This window comes from Lissotriton vulgaris, unplaced genomic scaffold (assembly GCF_964263255.1).
Source record: "Lissotriton vulgaris unplaced genomic scaffold, aLisVul1.2 SCAFFOLD_2460, whole genome shotgun sequence".
Taxonomy (NCBI): domain Eukaryota; kingdom Metazoa; phylum Chordata; class Amphibia; order Caudata; family Salamandridae; genus Lissotriton; species Lissotriton vulgaris.
The window spans coordinates 123,177-145,480 of record NW_028241987.1 but is presented as its reverse complement, the minus strand read 5'-3'; the positions used below and the strand labels follow the sequence as shown (position 1 = coordinate 145,480).

Genomic DNA, 22,304 nt, shown 5'->3' with positions numbered 1-22,304 from the left:
TAAATGCTTTTTCACGAGCAACATGTGTCCTCACGTAATGCATCTGGTGCTATGTAAAGCAGTCTGATACCTGATTCGGGTTCAAGTTCGGGCTATGTAAATCTGTTGAAAAAACAACAAAAAAACATTGTTCTGCTTTTTTGCCTGAGGACCTACAAATTTTTTTCATACACCATTCCATAACTTATGTAAGCTGTACAGTCTACCATTCCCTCATCACAACAAATGTGTTAAATATTCATAGGCTTTGAATCCTCCAACAAAGGAGGATACTGCTCAGCTTTGAATATGCCAGTTCCACCCCAAATAAAGCCCTACTTTCAATGATGAAGTGTTATGGCCTTACTGATCATGTCAGATTTATCAAAAGGGTGTTCTGACCTATTGCCAGTGTCTTGGACCATCAGATATAACAGTTGTGATGTTCTGACCCACTGCCAGTGATTGTGGCTATTATCTTTAATGACACAGAGAGGCATATTTACAAGAGACTGGCAGAAGGCGGTGTTGCATCAAAATTGGTAACGCTGTGCTGCGAATGCATTACCCCTAGCGCTGGCACTAAAAAAGCTGCCTAGTGCCATTTTGCTAGGTTGCCGCACTGCATGGACAATTGTTTATGTGCAGGAAGGGACAGCTTCCTGCACATAAATGATCTTTACAGGCGATTTGCTCTATGTATGTGTGCACACTTGGAAAGAGCAAAATACGAGAAGAAATATAATATTTCTCCTCGCATCCCCTGCTTAAGAACAGGTATTCCCTGATGGTATTTTGGGAGCTGCCCCATACCTTTGAAATATGGGGCAGCATCAAAAAGAAATTGGTGTTGCAGCGGAAAACCCCCTGCAACACCCACTACATGTCCCTTTCACTCTATGTGCTGCCTGAATAGGGGCGTTATATACAAGATCACTTATGCCACTTAACGTGGCTTAGTGCCAGCTTGTAAATAAGGCAACGGAGTTAACACCACCAGAACATTGGAAAAGGTGATGTAATGGTGGCAAAAACTCCTTCCAAACATTCCCCAGAGTTCATACTGCTCCCAGTTTGTGGGACCCTCACGTTTTAAGTAGAAGTGTATTGGTCCCATGCCAATAAATGCACCTATAGAGTTAATGAGTGTGGGATTCTGGAGTTCTCTTATGGTCTAGAGCTCTGAAGAGGTGTTGTGTAGTCACTCCACAGGAGGAATCAAATACCCATGAACCTAGTGCCTGCAGGGCCATATGATACTCCAGAGGCTGTGGGAGTTTCTAGATGAAAGGGCAATGAAGCAAGTTGCTCGCCAGAATTCCAGTCAAGCCAAGCCCTAGATGTTTCAAACTTGAACCGGTGAGGCTAAAAGCAATATTGCTGTCAGCCCCCTGACTTGCATTCTTATACAGAATGTGAGCCGGGAGCTTATTTTTTCACAAATTAAGCTCTAACAAAGTTAGAGGCAAGATATTTTGATCAGGATTTGGATTTGTAAATATAACAGTGCAATTGATGGAGCGAGGTGGCAAACACAACATTTTATGTACCCCTCATGAAATCAATGTCCCATAACTATAATGTTTAATAATTGCATGTGTTGTGAAAATAACCAACCATAGAATAAGATGCACACGTTATTTTTATTTTTGTTTTAAATTACACACGGGAAATACTAATATTGCTTATATGCTGCAATAATACTAGCTATAATGTATTGTTGTTGTGTTGTGGATTAATGCATAGATTTAGTATAAATAAAATGCTATTTAAATGTGCTTTTGTATATGTTTTGTGAAAGGAGAGGGTCGATTATGTAAGTATAAAATGCATTTGTGTGGCATATTGCTAGGTAACGACTAAAGGGAAACATTAGCATGGGGGGAGGTAAACAGAATGGGTTTCATTATTAAAATTAACATGGATTTCTGTTTGTTTTATGATAGTTCCGAATGTGGCCTGTGAGGCCTAGTGAGAAAATGGTCGTTCTGAGCTACTGCGAGTGGGTATTGGTCTGCGCAGGCGCGCCACAGATTTCTGCCAGCGCAAGTGAGCTGACTGTGCTTGAGGGAGAAGTGCACGGTTTCAGTACCCAGAACCTAGGATGGGTGCCAAGCATGAATAAGAGCATAACCAAGCCATGGGAAAGAAGGGCAATGTTGCTAAAATGCAATGTGCCTAGGCCACGGACTTCTTAAACAATGGACGGTGAGACAGGTGAGAATGTTCCTGGGAATGGTAGCCTATTGCAGACAGACAGTGGATAAGTGGATTGTCATTAATTGCAAAACCATTGCAGAGACTGACAAAGGCAGATATCAGAGACCCACTTGTTCTGACCAAGACAGAGATGGAAGCATTTGAGCAATTAAAAAACAAACTGTGTGAAGCACCAACATTAGGAATGCCTGATTATGAAAAAGAGTTTGAACTGTACTGCAGTGAGCGGGAAGGATGTGCTTTGTCAGTATTGATCCAAAGACATGGGAGAATGAGAAAACCGATTGGGTATTTCTCAGCTGTTTTGGACCCTGTTGCAAAAGCTTTGCCAGGATGTCTGAAAGCAGTAGCAGCTACAAGTGTAAGTCTGGAACAAAGTGAAGGAATTGTGATGGGATTTCCTGTGAGGGTGTATGTACCTCATTCAGTAGAGATTCTCCTCACAAGAGCGAAAACACAGTACATGACTAACAGCAGATTGACACATTTTGAGAAAGTGATTTTAGGAGCTGAAAATGTGACAATTGCAAGATGTGTGAATGTAAACCCATCTACATTGTTACCTGCAACCATTGAAGCAGAAGTGAAAGGTGAGCTTGATCACAAGTGTTTGGACATTTTCGAATACTGTACCAAACCTCGCCCTGATATTAAGGATGAGCCCTTGATTGAATCAGATTATGTAATGTTTGTGGATGGATCATGTTTAAGAACAGAAAGTGATGTTCTAAGCGCTGCATATGCTGTTTGTACAGTAGCAGAAGTGTTGGAAGCATCTTGTCTGAAAGGAATTCATTCTGCTCAGATAGCGGAATTGATTGCTTTGATACGAGCATGTGAGTTGGGAAAAGAGGTGAGAGTAACCAAAGTGACAGATAGTCAATATGGTTACGGAGTTGTTCATGATTATGGGCAGCTCTGGTCCCAAATAGGCATGAGCGGATTTTGCGGATTGGCAATCCGCGAATTTGCGGATTTGCGAACTCGCAATCCGCAAAATCCGCGAATTCCCGCGAATTTGCGGATTTTTTTTTTTTTTTGTGTTCGCCCGTGTTTCTGCCAGTTCGCGAGGGTTTTTACAATTTCGCAATTTGCGAACTTACCTGTCGGGTCGCAAGTTTTGCGAACTTGTTGTTTCTACGTGTCCAACCTGTTTGGGACACTCTTCTTCATCACTGCCACTCTCTGTCACCACTGCCACTCTCTGACTACTCATGCCACCCTCTGGCCCACCCATGCCACCCTCTGTTTCATCACCACACCCTCTGGTTGTCCAGTGTACATTATTTTCGGCAAAGCAAAGCACACCTTCCCTGCCTCAAGTGACCTGAATTAATTTGGGGCTGATTAATGTGTCACAGAATATTTTTTTAGCTGGCACCTGCTTCCTTAGTGCGCCCTGATTAGTGATCTTTTGCACTTGCTAAGTGCTTTCATTGTTGCAAAATTAGTTACAACACCTGCCCTGCCCCAACTGACAATAATGAATTAGGGGCTGATTAATGGATTTTAACTTCCAGCCTGGCTCCTGCTTGTCTCCCTTAGCTGTAATTCATGACCTTTGTGGCATATGTGTAACTATTCTGAGGTTCAGAGCAGGGTCACATAATAGTTTCAACTGGCAACTGAACTCTGGAGGGGCCCCTCAGGAAGCACTACAGGAAATGGCTACTAATGATGTGCCTGAACTTTTGAACCTGGTAAGTAGTTACTTTCAGTTTTGCTTAGATCGTATTTCTGCAATTTCGCACTTATTCGCGGGGCGCGAACTCACGCGAACAGTGCGAGCAGTGCGAGCAAAATCCGCTGCTCGCGGATTTGCGGATTTTGCAGGAAATTCGCAAATCTCGCGGATTGCGGATTTCCCGAAAATCCGCAAAATCCGCGAGCGGAACGGATTTTCCGCCCATGCCTAGTCCCAAAGAGGTTATTTGACCTCTGCAGGAACACCAATACGGAATGCAGAATGTGTGAAGACATTGATAGATGTGATTCAATTGCCTAAGAAACTGGCTGTGGTAAAATGTTCTGCTCATAAAAAGGTGATGATTATATAACCCGAGGAAACAACTACGCAGATGCAATTGGCTGAAGAACATGTTCCAAGTCCTTTGATGCTAACCACTGTAGTTGAGACCTGGCAGGAAGTGAAACAGATGCAGGAAGAGGCAGGAATAGAGGAGAAAGATGTCTGGATAAAATCAGGATGGGGACAGAGGGAAGAAGATGAAATTTGGGTTTACAAAGATGAAAGACCAGTAATGCCCGATAGCATGATTTCAGATATGGCCCGAATGTCCCATGGTCAGGCCCATATTGGAAGAGATGACATGATTCATCTTTTTAGACAGACTTAGTATAATCCCAAATTTAGAATGATTGCTGAAAGTTTGTGCCAAAGGTGTTTAGTATGCCAACAATTTAACCCAAACAGAAAAACTGTTGTAAGTCTGGGAACCATAGGACGGGAGGGTGGCCCATTCACAAGAGTTCAGATGAATTTTATTGAGCTACCTCCATGTAACAGACTCCGATATGTTCTTGTGATAATCTGTTTGTTTTCACGATGGATTGAAGCTTTTCCTACACGGAGAAATGATGGAATTACTGTTGCAAAACTGTTCTTACGCGAGATAATACCACGGTTCGGGTTTCCGGTCACAATTGACAGAGGCCCGCATTTCCAGAATGAACTTCTGCAGATGATCTGTGAAGCTGTGGATATTCGCCAGAAACTGCATTGTGCATATAGACCTGAGGCTTCAGGGGTAGTTGAGCAAGTGAATGGAACAGTTAAGAATAGAATTGCAAAAATGTGTTTGGCAACAGGAATGAAATGGCCAGACGCATTGCCGCTTGTTTTGATGACATTGAGGAGCATACCTGACAGAAAAACTGGATTAAGCCAAGAATCTATCTGATGTGGTAACTTCTGTGCTCCAGCAGGTGGGAACTGAAGCACATTCCAAAAAGAAAATGGGTAAGAGTGAAAGTTCACCGTAGGAGGAATTGTTTGGTACCAAGGTGGCAAAGACCACTTCAAGTTATCTTGGTCAGTACTACTGCAGTCAAGTGTGCTGGACTGAAGAGGTGGGTTCATGCGAGTCACACAATCTGTGTGCCAGAACCTGAATACCCATACAACGGTGAAAGTACAACTGATTCTGAAGGTGAACCAGACAAGGATCCAGATACTGAAGATCGAAAAGAACGTCGAAATCTAGAAGTATCAGAAGCCAGTTCTGCGTCTGAAGGTGAAGGTGACAGGGAGATTGTTGAAATACCAGATTCAGAAGATCAACTTGAAAATCGAGAATTGGTAAAAGCAAGCACCAGTAAAGATGCAACAGAAAGTGAAAAGAAAGTTGCTGAATAGGAGAAAACTGAACCGCAAACTGAAGACTCAGGAAGCAGGAACGAAAATCCTGAAACAGGGGAAGAGGAATAACTCCTGATGAAAATGAGATTCCAAGTACCAGTTATGAAGGTGTTCCTAACAGAGTAACAGTAGAGAAAACTAAATCTAATGAAGATCAAGACATTGTGAAAATCATAATTAATGATACAGTAAAAGACACTGAAAGTGAAATTGATGACTGTGCAGACGAGTCTCCATTAAGAAAAAGCACAAGAAAAAGAGCTTGGAGAGTGGAGCATAATATAACAGAGCCGAAAACTAAGAAAGTCTGCAAAGGAGACAACTGGCCTAAAGGAGCTGGAGGATTGAGATTCAAAATAGTGAATACAGCAAAAGACCAAGAAGATCAAGTGAACAAGATTACCAGTCAAAAAGAAACACTGGGAAAGAAAATAGAGACTATTCAAAGGCCAAAAAGAGTGAGACGTCCAAATCAGAAGTACAAATCAGCTGAGTGGACATACATTGTCCTGCCACCAATTGTTGAAGTAAATAGTAGTCAAGAAATCTGTACGACCCAAAGTCAATTGGGAAAAGTGAGTATAAAGGTTGGTTAAGAAATAAAATTATAGATGCTCAAAGTATATGATATTAAAGTAAAAAGCCTGAAGTCCTGTGAGACGGATTTGTAAATAATAGAAAGGGTCAGAGTTGACACAAGGTCGAAGAAAAACTTGTTAGAAAACTTAAATATAACTTAGTTTGGAATAAGAACTGACACAAGGTCGAAGAAAATTTGTTAGAGTGCTGAGTAGTGTGAAACTTATAGGTGACATAAGGTCGAAGAAACGTTGTTAGGGAAAATTGCAATGAATAACCACCGTACGAAATGTTCTATTTTTAGAAAATGGTGTAGGTGTTTTACTATTTGTATGAGTTTGTTAGTGGTAATATGGACAATATTAGCTATTGTGATTCCTTTTCAAACTAATTTGACAAAATTAAAACCGAATGCAAGCTCAAGTAAGCAAGTTGAGAAAGAAAAGGTACCTGAGACTCATGTATACAATCCAGAATTGCATCAAGATAGATCTATTAGTGATTATAGTAAAAACAGTTTTTCGGAATTACTGCTTGAATATATTAAAACTATGAATGTAGATGACTGCTATGTGTGTGTAAAATTACCAGCATCAGTGTCAGAAGGGGTGACCTATCACCATCTTCCTCTTACATATGGAGTAACTTGTAGTGTAATTGCAAGCTTGTTTTATAAAACTGGAAAGCTGTAATATCAACATTCCAATGTGGATGAAATATTTGCAAAGTTAAAGATTGATAATAAATTGAATAAGGGAAAGAATGCAGAGGTGATGGGAGAATATTTCCTAGAAGTAGATGAATTAACACATGAATATGCTTTTGCTCATAATTTAACATGTAAAATGAGAGTTGAAGAGAACTTTTTTAGGCATGGTTGAGGAAAAAAGAATTGCTTATAAACGAAAAGAGAAAATGGAGCATGAAAAATCAAAATATTACATGTTTGATGAGGAGAATATTGAGGATAAAAATGTGAATGTAGCAATAAATATAGATGCGCCAATGATGGGAACATTTTGTATCAGAAGAGATAACACCATGTATGACAATTATTTTGTGGGTGCAAGTCAATGTGAAGACACTTATAGAATTTTAGGGGGTTGGGGATTTAAAGGAGGAAATGATCCTTTTTTTCCTGGAATTTATTGTATTTGTGGGAACAGAGCCTATTATAGGTTGCCTAACCACTGGTATGGGACATGTTATGTGGGTTTGGTCTTTCCTAAACTTTTTCAAGTAGATAGAGGTACTAACGGAAAGCATGAGATAGGTAAAGTTCTAAGTCGAAAAAGAAGAGAAACTGTGTTAGAAATAATAGGTGATGTGTTTGGAGCACTGACACCAGCAGTGGGAATTTCGTTCAATGCAAATAGAGTTAGAAAATTGTCCACAATTGTTGATCGTTTATCAACAGACACTACAGGAGGATTCCTGATGGTGAATACTGAAATGATTGCTATGAGAACTATGGTTTTGCAAAATAGACTTGCTATTGATATAATTTTAGCAAAAGAAGGAGGAGTCTGTGGGATTTTGAAAGTTCAACATTGTTGTACTTATATCCAAGATAAAAGTCAGAATATTGAAAAATATATTTTGAACATTACAGATTTGCATGGAGAAATCGAACCACTGGAGGTTGAGGGTGTCCTTGAAAAACTGGGTAAAAGTTTAACAGCAATCAAACATTGGTTTCAAGAAATAGGTAGTTCAATTATAGGTTAAATACTAATTCCAATAACAGTCATAGTAATAGTGATTTCTATGATAAGATTGTGCTGTATATATAAAGGTAGACAAGATTTTAGAAGGTCAATAAAGAAAAGAAATGAAGCACAGCAGGCAAGAATGAGAGAAAAGAACTAAATAGAAATGGAAGAAATAAAGGAAAGGTTTTTCAAAGATTCAAAAGAGAAAGAGACAAAAGTATAGATGATATTAACAAGAAAGGCAACTGAAACATGTTCAAGTAAATTTTACAACATTTTGGGAGGTATTTGGTGATAAAATCACCAGATGAGGGAATTGATGGAGCAAGGTGGCAAACACAAAATTTTGTGTATCCCTCATGAAATCAATGTCCCATAACTATAATGTTTACTAATTGCATGTGTTATGAAAATAAACAACCATAGAATAAGGTGCACACGTTATTTTTATTTTTGTTTTAAATTACACACAGGAAATACTAATTTTGCTTATATGTTGCAATAATACTAGCTAATAATGTATTGTTGTTGTGTTGTAGATTAACCCCTCCCCTGCGGATGACGGAACCGCTCCGTCATCAGCCGCGGTGGCGCTGTGCTGATGACGGAGCGGTTCCGTCATGGCCCGCCCGACGCTCCTGTGTGGCGCGAATTCCGTGCCTGCGCTGAGCGTTCTATTGAGCGGGCGGGGCCATGACGGAACCGCTCCGTCCTAAGCACAGCGCAACCGACGCTGGTGACGGAGCGGTTCCGTCACCAGCATGCGCCCGCTGCATTTCCGCTCCGCCCCCTTAGCACTGCGGCGGAATATCCGCCGCAGTGAAGGGGTTAATGCATAGCTTTTTTTAAATAAAATGCTATTTAAATGTGCTTTTTTATATGTTTTGTGAAAGGAGAGGATCGATTATGTAAGTATAAAACGCATTTGTGTGGCATATTGCTAGGTAACGACTAATGGGAAACATTAGCATGGGGGAGGTAAACAGAATGGGTTTCATTATTAAAATTAACATCTATTTCTGTTTGTTTTATGAAAGTTCCGAATGTGGCCTGTGAGGCCTAGTGAGAAAATGGCCGTTATGAGCTACTGCGAATGGGTATTGGTCTGCGCAGGCGCGCCAAAGATTTCTGCCAGCGCAAGTGAGCTGACTGTGCTTGAGGGAGAAGTTCAAGGGTTAAGTATCTGGAACCTAGGATGGGTGCCAAGCATGAATAAGAGCATAACCAAGCCATGGGAAAGAAGGGCAATGTTGCTAAAATGCAATGTGCCTAGGCCACGGACTGCTTAAACAATGGACGCTTATTTAATTGTCTGAATCATGTGAATAACAAATGCTGTAATGGTGAGGAAGTGCACATCCACTCGAATATATCCAATCAGAACACAAGATGGTGATGTTAGTTACTTTTCTAGATAGATTAAGTTGAGAATTAGGGTATAAAAACCCCTGGAATTGTAAGATTGGGGTCGCTTTTTCCATTTCTATCGGAGATGCTGCCCGTTTGCTGACCGATTCCTGGATGTAAGAACTTTCATGAATTTCTTATTTGTTTGCTTTGCAGGACTGTTAGGATAAGATGAGGGTGTTAGTCAGGGATGTTAGGAGAGACTGAATTTGGAACTATCTGGTCTTTGCTAAACTTTACTGAATTCTATAATAAAGCGATTGTCTGAGCTCTTAATAAAATGATCATGTTTTGAAATAAAGTCTAAGAAATATTGAATAAAGAATAAATAAATGCATAATGTCGGACATACTAAAAGTTTGCTTTGAATAAAAATTAGATAAATGAAAAATTAAAAGCTGGTCTTATTTTCTTCCTACGCCTAATTTTCGTTCTAGCAGATCCATTGCCATTATGGTGGTGTGTCTGAATATAAATGTTTAATATGAAACCATGGTAAACTGTTTTGAACTTTTAGTGTAAATATTAAATAGGTTTTTAGACGCTCCACTAAATGTTACATCATTTCTCCATTGCGATTCGCCAGAAGCCTTGAAGCCAAGTGTAAGTGAGCAGGGTAAATGCGCAGTGTTATGGGCCCCACTGGTGCATGTTATGAGTGTTTAAAGGTTTCAGGGAAATGGTGAGGAAAATGATTTGAAATAATTTCTGGAGCCGCGCTGTAGCACAAATTAAACTGAAAGGAACTCTAAACTTTACATTTAAAAAATATCCTCTAAAATGTACTGCTCTTATCTTTTTAAGCCTTGATCTAATCTTGCCCTTTTCGTATGTGCAAGCTGTTGCTGGGGCAGTTTCATGATGTTGAGGTAATCTAATTGATATTTGGGCTCTGACTGACTGTAGAGTTTCCTACTCCCTCTCAGGTTTGTTTGTTCTCTGCAAAGAAAAGCCACATGCATTTCTTTACTAATAATTTCCCTTACAGACAACTTCACTTGAAAGTATTTCTAATGAAAACAAGCTTGCGTGAGGCATGATTCCTTTGACGTCTGCTGATGTTTAATGACTTATCAAGTGAAACTCGAGGGATGGTGGTAAATAAGGCATATACCTGCTGCAAAGGGTAATACCCCCGAAGGTGCTGAAAAAATGGAAGGATTTAGAAACATTGGTCCTTATTTACAAGGCCCTTCCGCCACCTTTGCATCATTTTTAACTTGGGAAAGGTGACGCAAAAGTAGCGCAAGGGGTATGTAAATAATCCCCATTGTGTGAAGTAAGAGATTAATATCCCAAACTACAAAGGCATACAGTATATTATCACAGAATCTTCTTGCTAAGAAAATCAGGAAGGAAGGTTAGGTCTAAAGGCATACAGTATATTATCACAGAAACTTCTTGCTAAGAAAATCAGGAAGGAAGGTTAGGTCTAAAGGGAGGCAAGATAGGAGCTAGATCTTTGCATTATGACATTGAAAATCCTCAAAATGGCTTCAATCATGGTTAGACCACAAATTGAGAAAGACGAGTCTGGAAATGTCTTGTAAGGGTTATAATGTGCAGACAAACTGATGATGTTTTGTTGTCACTGCTGCACTTCACTGGTAAATTTTCATCTGAAGTAATAATGCCCTGCAGATCTTTTCCTAAGGGTGTATCACAAATCTAAAAGCATAAAGACAGATGAAGACACTCAACTGCGGCAAGAAAAAGGCAACATGGTTTATTGTAGAATCCATTTAAAAAGAAATGCTAGATGAAAGCATTCATACAGTAGAAGAACAGAGGCATAGCCTGCATATAATAGAGGCAGTCACATACTACAAGATGCAAGAGATTTTATGTGGCCCAGAACTCCTGTACTGGTAGTTCATCTCTGACGACAGAAGAAAGTGCGGGGAAGCTCAATTCATACATTACGAATTCTTTGCTCACAAAAATTGCAGTTAATGCACAGAAATGACTCCCAAGAAAAGTGCTGAACCAAAATATGTATGAAGAAGTGAAGAAACAGATGTAGAAGTGCCGGCTCTCCGTGTCCAGAGTAGGCTGTTGGGTAGGCAGACATGATGGCCATTTATGTTTCTATGGAAACCCTTGTTATCATGTAGCCGAACAAGCATATGAAGCAACTGTTGGATCTGCTCGTGCAGTAATTGGAGGGTGGACAGTGCTTGTCTGCCTCTGGTGATAAGGAACGGAGAGGACACAAGCTTTGATGTCAGCAGAGGCATATGGCATTGTGCCCAGGTTGACCCACCTGTCAGTTACAGGGTTATAACAGTGGACCATGTGGGAATCTTGGTAGGTTTCTTGGGAGTAGCCACCAAGGATATACAGCTCGTCATGTAACACAGCTGAAGCAGCAACAACATGAGGCTGTGTGAGACGTGCAAACTGGGTCCAGCAGTCTGTAGCGGGGCTGTACACTTCACACATGTACTGATCGTCAAAACCCCACACACCTTGTCCAAGCCCCCCTGCCACATATAACTTCTCTCTGATGGTTTCCATTACATGGCCAGCTCTGATCGCATTCATTGCTGAGAGATATGTTGCATTCTTCACCGGGTGATAGAGATAGAAAGAATTAAGGCATTGGTAGCTGCTGTCACAGCCTCCAGAAACATAAATCTTGCCATCGCAAACAGCTGCACCATGCCCACAAAGAGGCTGAGGAAGTGGGTGTGCATACCTGCAATCATAAAAAAGTAGTTAGTGACAAGAGTCAAGTGCAGACAAACAATAACACCACAGACTTCTGCAATGCTATTCTCCGGCTTCAGATATCTTGTAGTGGCACCATTTAATTTAGTTTTGGTTGATTTTTGACTTTCTGATGGTAGAGGGCTTCCTCAGATAGAATACAACTGCCTTCATATTTCATCAAGTTTAGGTTTGGCTTTAATTGCATACTTATAACAGGGGTTACATTAAGGTGGCTGTAGTCACCATGACTGAAATAAATGGCCCACAAATAGCCTATTGCTAAAGTGGGGCATACCAAAAACTAAAATATTTCCTTTGATAGATGCTCCAAAAATCCTTGCCCTGGACTTGGGGGTACTAGTGCCATTCAGGGCAAATTCGTTCTCTTTGAAAGTAAATCACGAATGGGCTTCTCAGAAATGGAAAATGATTTAAATCCTCTTTCTGTTCAGATCGGCGTATTGCATGGTGGCTTTTTGACGGGTGGAATTAGATAGTGGACATGCAACTAACAGAAATTTCCCAAGTCTACAGGTCACTACTTGAGAGGAAGAGTCTCCATAACTTACTTCCAGGTGTTATTGGCTGGATTGTAGCACTCCACAGAATCCAGGCACTCTGTATTAGTGATGTCTGTATTTCCCCCAAGAATATATATCAGGCCATCTAGGCACACTAAAGGGAAGTAGCTGTGGCATTCTTTCATTTCCGCTAAAGTGTCCCATGTATTCATCTGAGGGTTGTACCTAGCGAGAGAAGAGAAAAACACCTCAAAGTCAAGAAATACAGACAGTACCAAGATCCTCAGTTCGGCTCACATGCACCCATTTCTACTAATGATGCCTTCTAAAACTACAACTGGCTATTTTGTAAACCTTCTAAAACATTGGATTTCCAAGTTTATTGCAAGTCTATTAGCTCATCTCTGATGAGACCGAGAAACGCATTGCTAGAATTACAACCGCTCGACGAGCTTTTGGTGAATGATGTTCCTAGTCATAAAAGTAAACCAAATTTCCTCTTTTTTTGTATTCCAGTTATTCACAACGGGATTTACGGTAGGCACAAGTCCATTTATTAAGGCTGAAATTATTTATGATTGAAGAGAACTCTGTACTTGTGATCCCACTCAAGGGGTAGGAAGTCGACATTTAAGTTATGTGGTTTGCCAAGGACATTTCGGAACACCCACCCACATAAGTCTATGGGCATTCCAAAACTCAGTTTTCTCCCCTTTCCTAGAAAAGTTTGTAAATGTACTACTGAACAAGATTCTATTTCCTCTGTTCAGAGTTTGAACTATGGAGAACACCACAAAGCGCAAATAGTATTTTCTGCAGACTTGTCCGCAAACTTTTTGCCTTCCTCCTGAATTTTTTGGTCCCTCTTTTTTTGGCGTTAGGACTCTGAGCACTTTACCACTGATATTCAGTGCTAAAGTGCATGTTCTCTCTCCTTCAAACATGGCTCCTTGTGAGCTTGCAGAGCTGTTTGCACCTCCAGCAAAAGTAGCCTTTCAAACCTCTCTCAGGCCTGGCACTACAAGGCCTGCATGCTTTGTTTACTGCCACATTGACTTGGCATTTAAAGTTACTTGCCAAGCCTGAAGCTCCCATTTAACTACATATAGGTCACCCCTAAACTAGGCCCAAGGTAACCCTATGGTATGTTTGGAATAGTGGTGATAAATCCTGTTATTGGTGTGTGTAGACTTTTCATTACTAGTGCAAAAATACAATTTTGAGAAAGTCGAAATGTCTCTATACTTATGACTTTTTGTGCATTGCAGCCCAACTCCAATCCACATCTAGTGTATAACAACAGCTACACTTTGTGCATAGTTTCCAGACAGTCATCACACAGGGATGGTTGGGGTGTAACAGGGTTATATCTGCATGCTGAATGGTCTTCCTGGGCTGGGAGAGAGGGAGGCAGGGCATGCTTACATTTGTTTAGGATGTGTCTGGCCCTCACACAAATGACTCTTTTTCCCCCTACTGTACTCCTGGAGCAAGGGCTAAGTTGAAAAGGGGTGTTGTGCACTTCTAAGGCTTCTCTTGAAGTTGGCTCCACATCAAAGACATTTTGAGAGTAAGTACACATCTTGAGACAATGCATGTGACTTGCAACCAGACATTGCTGGCTCTGCATCCTGCAGGAGAGGACTGCTGTGCTGCCAGAGAAGATCACCACTTGGACTATTTTTGTTCTGTTGTGCTGACCTGCTTGCCTGCTTGGCTGCTAGAGACTTTGCTAAAGCCAGTGCTGGTCTGTTACCTATCTGCTTGTGCCTCGTGTGCCTCATTGTTCTCAAGGGTTCTAGTAGCAGCCCTCATCTGGCCCTGGGACGTGGAGTCCAGCCGCCTAAAATCTTCAAGCTCAGCACGTGGAAAGTGATGCATGAGGCCCTGTGCTTTCCCACGGCGTGTGGGTAGTGCCTATCTCAGGGATACCAGCTCTTGTTGCTGAACTGTGCCATTAGGGCATGTCACGAGCTTTCCCTTTGTTGTCCCAGGATCTTTGATGTACTTGTTGTTTCCATGCATCACAGCTTCAATGAGAGAGAGCCGTTGATAGTGAAGGAAGACCCCAGGGAGGAGCACCTTGGTCAAGGCTGAAGCACTGTGCAGAAACCCCACCTACCCCTGTTAGCCACTTATCAGTGCAACTCCTATTATAGCAATGCAGGTGTTAAACAAGCAGGTGACTGATTTCTACCTCAGCGCAGTCAGGAGAGACCGAGGCAGGTCTCTTGCGCTGGCAGCATGCCCAAATCCTTGCAACCCTGAGTCATTACCACCCGCGACCAGTAGAGGTCATGACCTACATCCGCAAGGACTCAAAGAAGTCCCAGACATCTGAGGTGGTCAGAGGGGCTTCAAAGGTCAGCCCGTTGCCTTGATTTTGTCAGCAGCACCACATGTTTGTGGGCAGGCATTTTTCACTGTTTCGTGCGCAGGGGGTCCAGCGAGGATTCCCTGCCTGAAGTCAGCAGTGTTCTACCTTTGTACCTCTTCCCCACATTAAATACATACCTTGGGAGATTTGCCCACCATGCTGGTGGTCGGAGGGGATGAGCCCTCGAAGAAGGCCCCCCTAGGGATTTGCTCTGATCAGGAATTCGGAGATTACTGTAATCAATCTCATAGGTGTGCAGGTGTTCCTGTGCCCTACGCTTAGGAAGATTTACTGTATTACACCAGAAAGGAGGGCAGATGCGCTGAAGCCTTCGGGTTTATGGTGAGAGCTGGTGATTTCTGTGCTTCACACTAGCCTGATCTACATTCTATGCCCTAAAGTAATTACCACAGTTACTGAGGTGTTTATGAGGTACAGAATGGATTCATGTGTTTGTTTCATTACATGCTGCATGTTATGTTCACGGTGATATGTTGATTTATGCCTTGCACTGTCAGTGTAACGAGTAACATAGAATGTGACTGTATAATGTGCACAGTAATGGCATTTTGGTGACTTGCAAGTGCAACCTGAAAATCTTTCTTTCATTGCACGCATTGTGATGTTTTTTCACTTGCCTAGTTGGCAACACTGATTTATGATGTTTTTGTCTATGGTTTATGTATATTATATCTGCCTTCTCCTCACTGTCTACGATTCAGTAGTTGCTGCAGTGATGCCTGGTTTTATCCTGAGAGAGCTGACACCACCCCCCCCCCCCCCCCGCCCCCCCCCATCCTTGGAGGTAGAGTACGTCATGGCCCTACAATAGAGTTTGAGCCACGATTGGCGCAGCACAGCAACCTGCAGTTTTATGCACGGTCCTGCCTCTAACTTACTAGCAATTTCCTGTTTGCCTCAATTAGTCATTAATCCAAAGAAGCGCTGGCAAAGCCGATAAATCAGGAATTTACTGAACACATTTGGCTTGATCAGCGCTTGTTTTGTCATTTTTTTGTAAAACTTCATTGTTGGGGGTATTGCTTAGTCCTTACCAGTACAAAAAAGATAACATTGACTTAAAGCAAACGTTTTTTTGCCTCAAATTGCCACAGTGCCATAGTATTTCCTGGCACTTAATCAAACGACTTCATCTGCGGATGTGCTCCTTATGAAAGAGCTGAATGTTGTCATTACAGTGAAGTTTTCCACTGACTGAAGTAGGTTGACAGATTGCAGAATGCTGAATGCTGTTGTGAATTAAAAACAATAAGATGGATGAAGAGGGCTGGCTGAAAGGCCCTTTATGTAAATAATGTACATATATAAAATGAAAAGGTCTTCTTGGCTAACCCTAGACCTTCGAATCATTTTGTAAATGGGCTTGTTTGAAGAGCATGGAAAGGAATGTTCATCTATACTGTGTGAATGTTCTGTCTATGTTCCCATTTCACCTTATTTATGTTTGTCTTGACCAAAGATGACATAGCCGACAATCGGCCCCATGACATGTTTGAAACTTTTACAAAGTCAGGCTTTTCAGTCAACATCACTTTAAAATCTAGTTTTTTTTGGTCAATATTTACAATGTTAAGTTTTTAATTACAATTCCAAAAATGCCACATTTTGCTAAAAAGCTAGGATTGGCTGAATGGGAAGCTAAAGACATCTGGCCAGCCACATGGCAACAATGGTGGATCTTACTGTGCCACTACCCTGCTTTGTCCCTATCAAGTTTGGGTGGCACAACATTACCCTCGAGCTATATGCTGAGTAGCTGGCATAAGTATTGTCTCCACAGATATATCCTCTCCACCAGAATAGATGTAGAGTTATATGTGATGTTAATAAAGACTCCTGGCAGCATTAGCACTGACAATGGGTTATGGACTCTTAAGAAAAATGGTGGACCCTGAGAAACCATCTTGAAGCTAATTTGAAAATATGACTTGAGAAGTAAACCTCTAAAGAGATATCTGGATTTCCAGATCTGATCTTTCAAACCCCCAGCTTATCTAAGGTATGCCTGTGCTTGTTCCTCTTTTCGTAGCATTGCTTCTTATGTATACACACCTCTCATTTCAGAAATTTCAGAAAAAAATAATATGGAATGTTGGGTGAACCCTTCTCTTCTGCCGGCCATCTTTAATCCGGTATTGCTAATTTTTATTGCAAGAATTTACAGCAGTGTCTTTACTCTCACTTTCTGCATACAACTTCTTTACCAACAATTAGCAGTTACAATTTCCAATCATGCATATGATGCATAATGCTCGTAGTCGACACTAAGCATCAACCGCAAATCACAAATGTAACAAAAATGTGCTACACAACCCTTAAACTCTCAGTATGGATTAGGACCCCTTTTCGAGAGAGTTCCAGCAAAACCTAAATTGTTGTGGTACCTCAATGGTTTGCCTTATTACAACAACTAAGGGGAGCCAAGTTTCTGAGTGGGGTAAATCTACATCTACACTACTATTATAAAGAGAGAACTGTGTCGTTTGAGCCAGGTAAACTCGAAAAGTACACCACCAATTGCAACACCCAATACACCGTTGGAAAGTGGAGGTCCAGTAGATGGACATAGGCTATAAATAAAAAAAATATATACGTTATTTAAAAAATTTACAATACAAAAAATGTAGTCCCTTCGAAGTAGCGCCGGCCGTGTGCGCTAACCACGTACGTGCTGACATTATCATCGGAGGACAGGAGCGCGAGGAGGAGCGGCGGACAGGACCGCAGGGAGGAGCGGCGGACAACAGCGAGGGGAGGAGCGGAGAACTTAGCCACACTGGAGCGGCCTGAGGTACGTGAACCACAGGGAGGAGCGGTAAGTAAGGAGGACTGGACTGCAGTGGTGGCGGACAACAGCGCGGGGAGGAGCGGAGAACTTAGCCACACTGGAGCGGCCTGAGGTACGTGAACCGCGGGGAGGAGAGGTGAAGTAAGGCGGACTGGAGCGGGATGACAGGTAAAGTTTAGCGCTGCATCGGGGCGTGTATACTGGCTTTGTTCTTTTGCAGCCTCGGATGCGTGGCCACAGTGTTAGGGAGCAGGGCGTGTGCGGATGATTGGGGGCACTGAAGGTGGCGGTGAACTTGGGCTGAGGAGTTGGTTGGGGGCCTGGGTTTCGGTGACTGCGAGCAAGCCTGATTGCCCCCGGACAACGTGGGAATGGAAGTGAGCCTGGAGTTAAGCAGAGTTAAGAATAAGTACCAGCGCCCAAAAGTCTGCTTAAAAGTACGGGACCAGTGCAATTACATGTCGGCGGGTGGAATACCAGCAAGCCTGATTGCCCCCGGACAACGTCGTAGCGGGCTGCTAGTGGATAAATATTTGTATGTGCAACTGCCTTAATGACAGCATATTAAGGAGGTAAACATAATTCTTTTCTCTTAAAGGAGATTTGATACCCTGGCTTGCCTTATACTTTGGGAAACGTGCAAACTTCTACTGCCTTACAGTTTCACCATCTACCGAATCGCCCATTCACCAAAAACCTGCAGGTTGCTTGCTGCTTGGAACAGTGGCTAGTAAGGTTTGTGTGAAATTGGGTAAACAACACCTCGTTTCTCATGGGACAGGCTGTAGGATTATGCATCCTCCAGTGGTTAGTGTGTAAACCTGCTCTCATATGTACACATGTTTTTTCGCTTGCTACTCTTAGATAACTAGGAACATGTGTTTATGCCAATATTACAGGAGTATCTTCACAGCTAGCTTCCTCTTTTAAAACCCCATTGGCGCTATGTACAGACAGATTATTTTTTAGGTCTGGTGAAACTAGTTTATTGTGTTTAATACACAGAGAGTGGCATTTGGGTCACCCTTTCTTTGAACCGTTAGTCTTGCTTGGGTGAAACCCCCTCAGCTACTGGATTGAGACATTGTAAACCACCTCATGGATGAAGACAGGACGTATTTTAGTCTCAGTGTCAACCTACAGGCTATTTGGGTGTCTCCTTCTATCTACCTCATGGGATGTTTTCCATTGTAATTTATAAGGGACTGTTTGATATCTGAGAGCACGCAGTCATCACATTTTTGTCACATTCAGTTCTTTATCTCATGAATACATTTTACAGAACATCAATCCTTTCTTGGCATGTTTCACCGCAAGAAAACATTAATTTTGCAGCACACAAATTAGTTTCTGTGAACGTTCCACTCATGGTTTCCATTAGACGAACAAACGTTTTCTGTCCCTTGCAAAATCCGGCGGCAACTAGGCCACTGGAAAGATTCGGCGTGCCCAGCACCTCCACTGCTTCTACCTCTGTCCTGTTGGTGACTTACAAACACAGTGCGTCTAGTGGCTTTGGCAAAGCCTATATGTTTGGCTTGGAATACAAAATGCAAAGCTAAGTTAGTGGCTTTGCCAGTGATGTTATGTTTGTATTGCATGTTGCGGTTAACAATAGCATTGGTGCTACTGTAGGGTAGGCACATACACAAAGCTTCAGATTTGTTGCATACTCACAGAGTGCACCCATTGTTACGCATTATGTCACAGTGGAGTATGAAACGTGCACTGAACTGGGCAATAGCGAATGCACTAATGGTGCTATGAATGCAACTAGTTATTACATTAAGGACTATAACCTGATATAAGTTCAACTATTAACTAGCCTAGACTAGCAGGCAAAGATTTAAAAAAAATATATATGTAAGAACAGAAAAAATATAACGCTGACCAACACATGCAATTTTGCGATTCCTTAAATGCTATGTATGTAGCATTTTAGAATTGCGAATTTTGGTTAAGAAATCGCAAATTACCACCAACTTGTAGTTGATGTTAATTTGCGAATTCTTTTAAAAATGCACAATTTGGCATTTTTGAAGGTGGCATGTGACGCACACACATGGCCATAGGGCATGTATGTGTGCCATATGCACACACATGTAGATTTCAGGGGTGCAGCAGGGTGTCTTTGAGACACCCCTGCACCCTTGAAGTTATTCTCAATTTGAGGTTAGCAAATTGCAAATCGCAAATTGAGAATATTTTCACAATCATTCCTATGGCCTCCTGGCCCATAGGAATGCATGGGAAATTATTCCTTAATTGCGAATTCTCAAAAAGCTAATTCGCAAATAAGGAAGACTAAGAAATCGCTAAAATATAGCGATTTTCTACATACATTCCATTTTGCGATTTCTAAATAGCGATTCCTTAGAAATCGCTATTTAGAAATCGCAAAATGGAATCTTGATACATCTGCCCCCTGGTTTCAACCCATTTGTGGTAACCTGTTTGTGGCTTTCATGTCTTTAGTACCACAGAGGCAGGGTAGCTCTCGAGTCCAATACAAATTCTGAAAACAACTTGTACCCTTTGTAATAAATTCCATTCTGGTACTAAAGCAAAGAAAGGAATTATTTTCCATACTTTCAAAGAGACATTGATACCTGATTGTTTACCATAAATGTTCAACCATCTGGCTGATCACATAGAGAGAGAGAGAATTTCTAGACTGTAGCAAACTATATCTCACTTTCAGTCAGTGCTACAGTGTGACAGGCACAGGTCCTTGGGGGCTGGTGGCCATCTGTAACCTCACAAGTTTGGCTTACCTGATAGCTGTCTTCAGGACATCTTGTTGGCCATAGTAAAAATTGCCCCCAAAAACATAGATATTATTATTCAGCGTAACCACCCCATGCCGAAAACGTGGCATTTCGGGAAGAGAAATCAGCTTGCGCCACTCAATGTACTTCACAAGACCAATTCCCGTGATGAACTTGTGTGCAAACCATAATTCCTTGTTGGGTTTTCTATTGGAGAGATCATCATTGAGGCTATCCCCTCCAATAATGACCAGAACCTTGTCTGGGAACCGTACGCGGCAAGGAAGCTGACTCATCAAAGAGGGTCCTCTGGGGACACTCAGAAGGGAGGCCTCCAGGACTCGATAGCACCTTCCTGATGGGGCCATCAAATCAATAGCTAGTATCTGCTTCAGCTCCTTGTTGGTCATTAGCGGAAACCTCACACACTTCATGACCCGTGCCGCTTGGGACAGGCGCTGCATGCGGTCTGTGTTGATCCACTGGACCACTGATAAGAAGACCTCCAGCTCTGTGGTTGTGTAAAGAGCATCTTTGCTGAGGAAGGTCACAAGCTGATCAGCTGTAAGGTCCTGGTATTTTGGCACTGCCCCCACCTGCTTGAAGTTCCTCAGGATGAACTCCTCTGTGAAGCACTTGAGATCTTGCAAACCATACGCTTCAGCCAGGGACATCACGTCCAAGCTAAACTCAGGACTCATCTCTTCTCGCAGGAATTGGAAGCACAGGTTTAGTATGCTTTGCATCTGATATTTCATGGCAGCTTCTGTAGTTTCAAAGATACTGTCCCAGTTTACCTGAATGAGACCAGAATAGATAAAGTCAATGAACAGACGAAGTTCTGCAACAGAGAGAGTCTTCAGCTCAATTGTTTCCTGCTTTGCTTCTCTCATTTCACTGGTCAACATGCCATGGAAGAAGTCACTCCCAGCCGCTAGAGCTGCACGGTGCACTGGAAAAATACAGGGAAAGAATTAGAAATCATTTTGATCAAACTAAAATGGTAAACTTGAAATAAGGCTCATACAGCACTTAGATGAAATATGGTTACATGCTCGAGTTGAGGACAGTCAGCTTGAGACAATGGGGTGAGGAGTGAAAGGGGATTCAATTGATTAATGTCTTGACACTGAATTGAGTGGTAGACTGTAACAGGAAAAGCCTGTTCAACAGACTCATTTTAGGAGAGCATATAATAGGATGCCATTTCAAGGTATCACACTTTAACCTTTAAATAAAAGTCAATGAATTAATTGTGAATCAGAATGTGTCTTGCAATATAAAAAGATTTTTCTGAAGGTTTAGGGCTGGGATGCAGCATGGTATGTGACTGCAATATACTGTCATTTGAAATAGAGTGGTGTGTGCAGTAAGACTGTGTGCACAGTGCATTATTCTTTGTGGGTCACACAAACTAATAGTACACTAATAGTGCAACGGAAAGAGTGTTATCCACTAACTCTAGACGTAAGCCCATCCTCTGAGTCATACTATCATTTCACATTTTTACACTGGTGAAACTCTGTGCACCAGTATTGTGGGAAAGAACTCTATGTTGCTGCCCTCCCTTGAGAGTCAAGGATAGATTCTTAAGCTGACAAAGAAATCTTGATTTTGGAGAGTACTGAATGAAATGAGGAAGGCTGGCCTGTATGCAAATGGCCTGTTCTAACTCAATTCAAGATGTGTAGACTGAGCAGCTTCCATCTCTGCTTTGATGACCAACCTTCCCAAGCATCATATCTGCTGCTGCTATGGAGCCTACACTATCTGACTTGTTCCAAGATGGAGAATTCTTTTCTGATCCCCTCTCTTCGCTTTACCTGCAAGTGAAAGGCAGC

General features: G+C 41.9%; 1 protein-coding gene across 1 annotated transcript in view; it reads right to left on the bottom strand.

Annotated features, from left to right (window-relative positions):
- Positions 1–10,977: 10,977 nt before the first annotated feature.
- The window catches only part of LOC147669106 (kelch-like protein 33), a 107,906-nt gene continuing 96,579 nt past the window's right edge, over positions 10,978–22,304 (bottom strand). The window contains exons 3-5 of the mRNA XM_086948224.1: positions 20,470–21,415; positions 12,558–12,734; positions 10,978–11,974 (exon numbers count right to left, since the gene is read on the bottom strand). Coding sequence (XP_086804350.1) covers positions 11,383–11,974; positions 12,558–12,734; positions 20,470–21,415 — 1,715 coding nt within the window. The 3' untranslated portion in view covers positions 10,978–11,382. The remainder of the gene's footprint in view (positions 11,975–12,557; positions 12,735–20,469; positions 21,416–22,304) is intronic.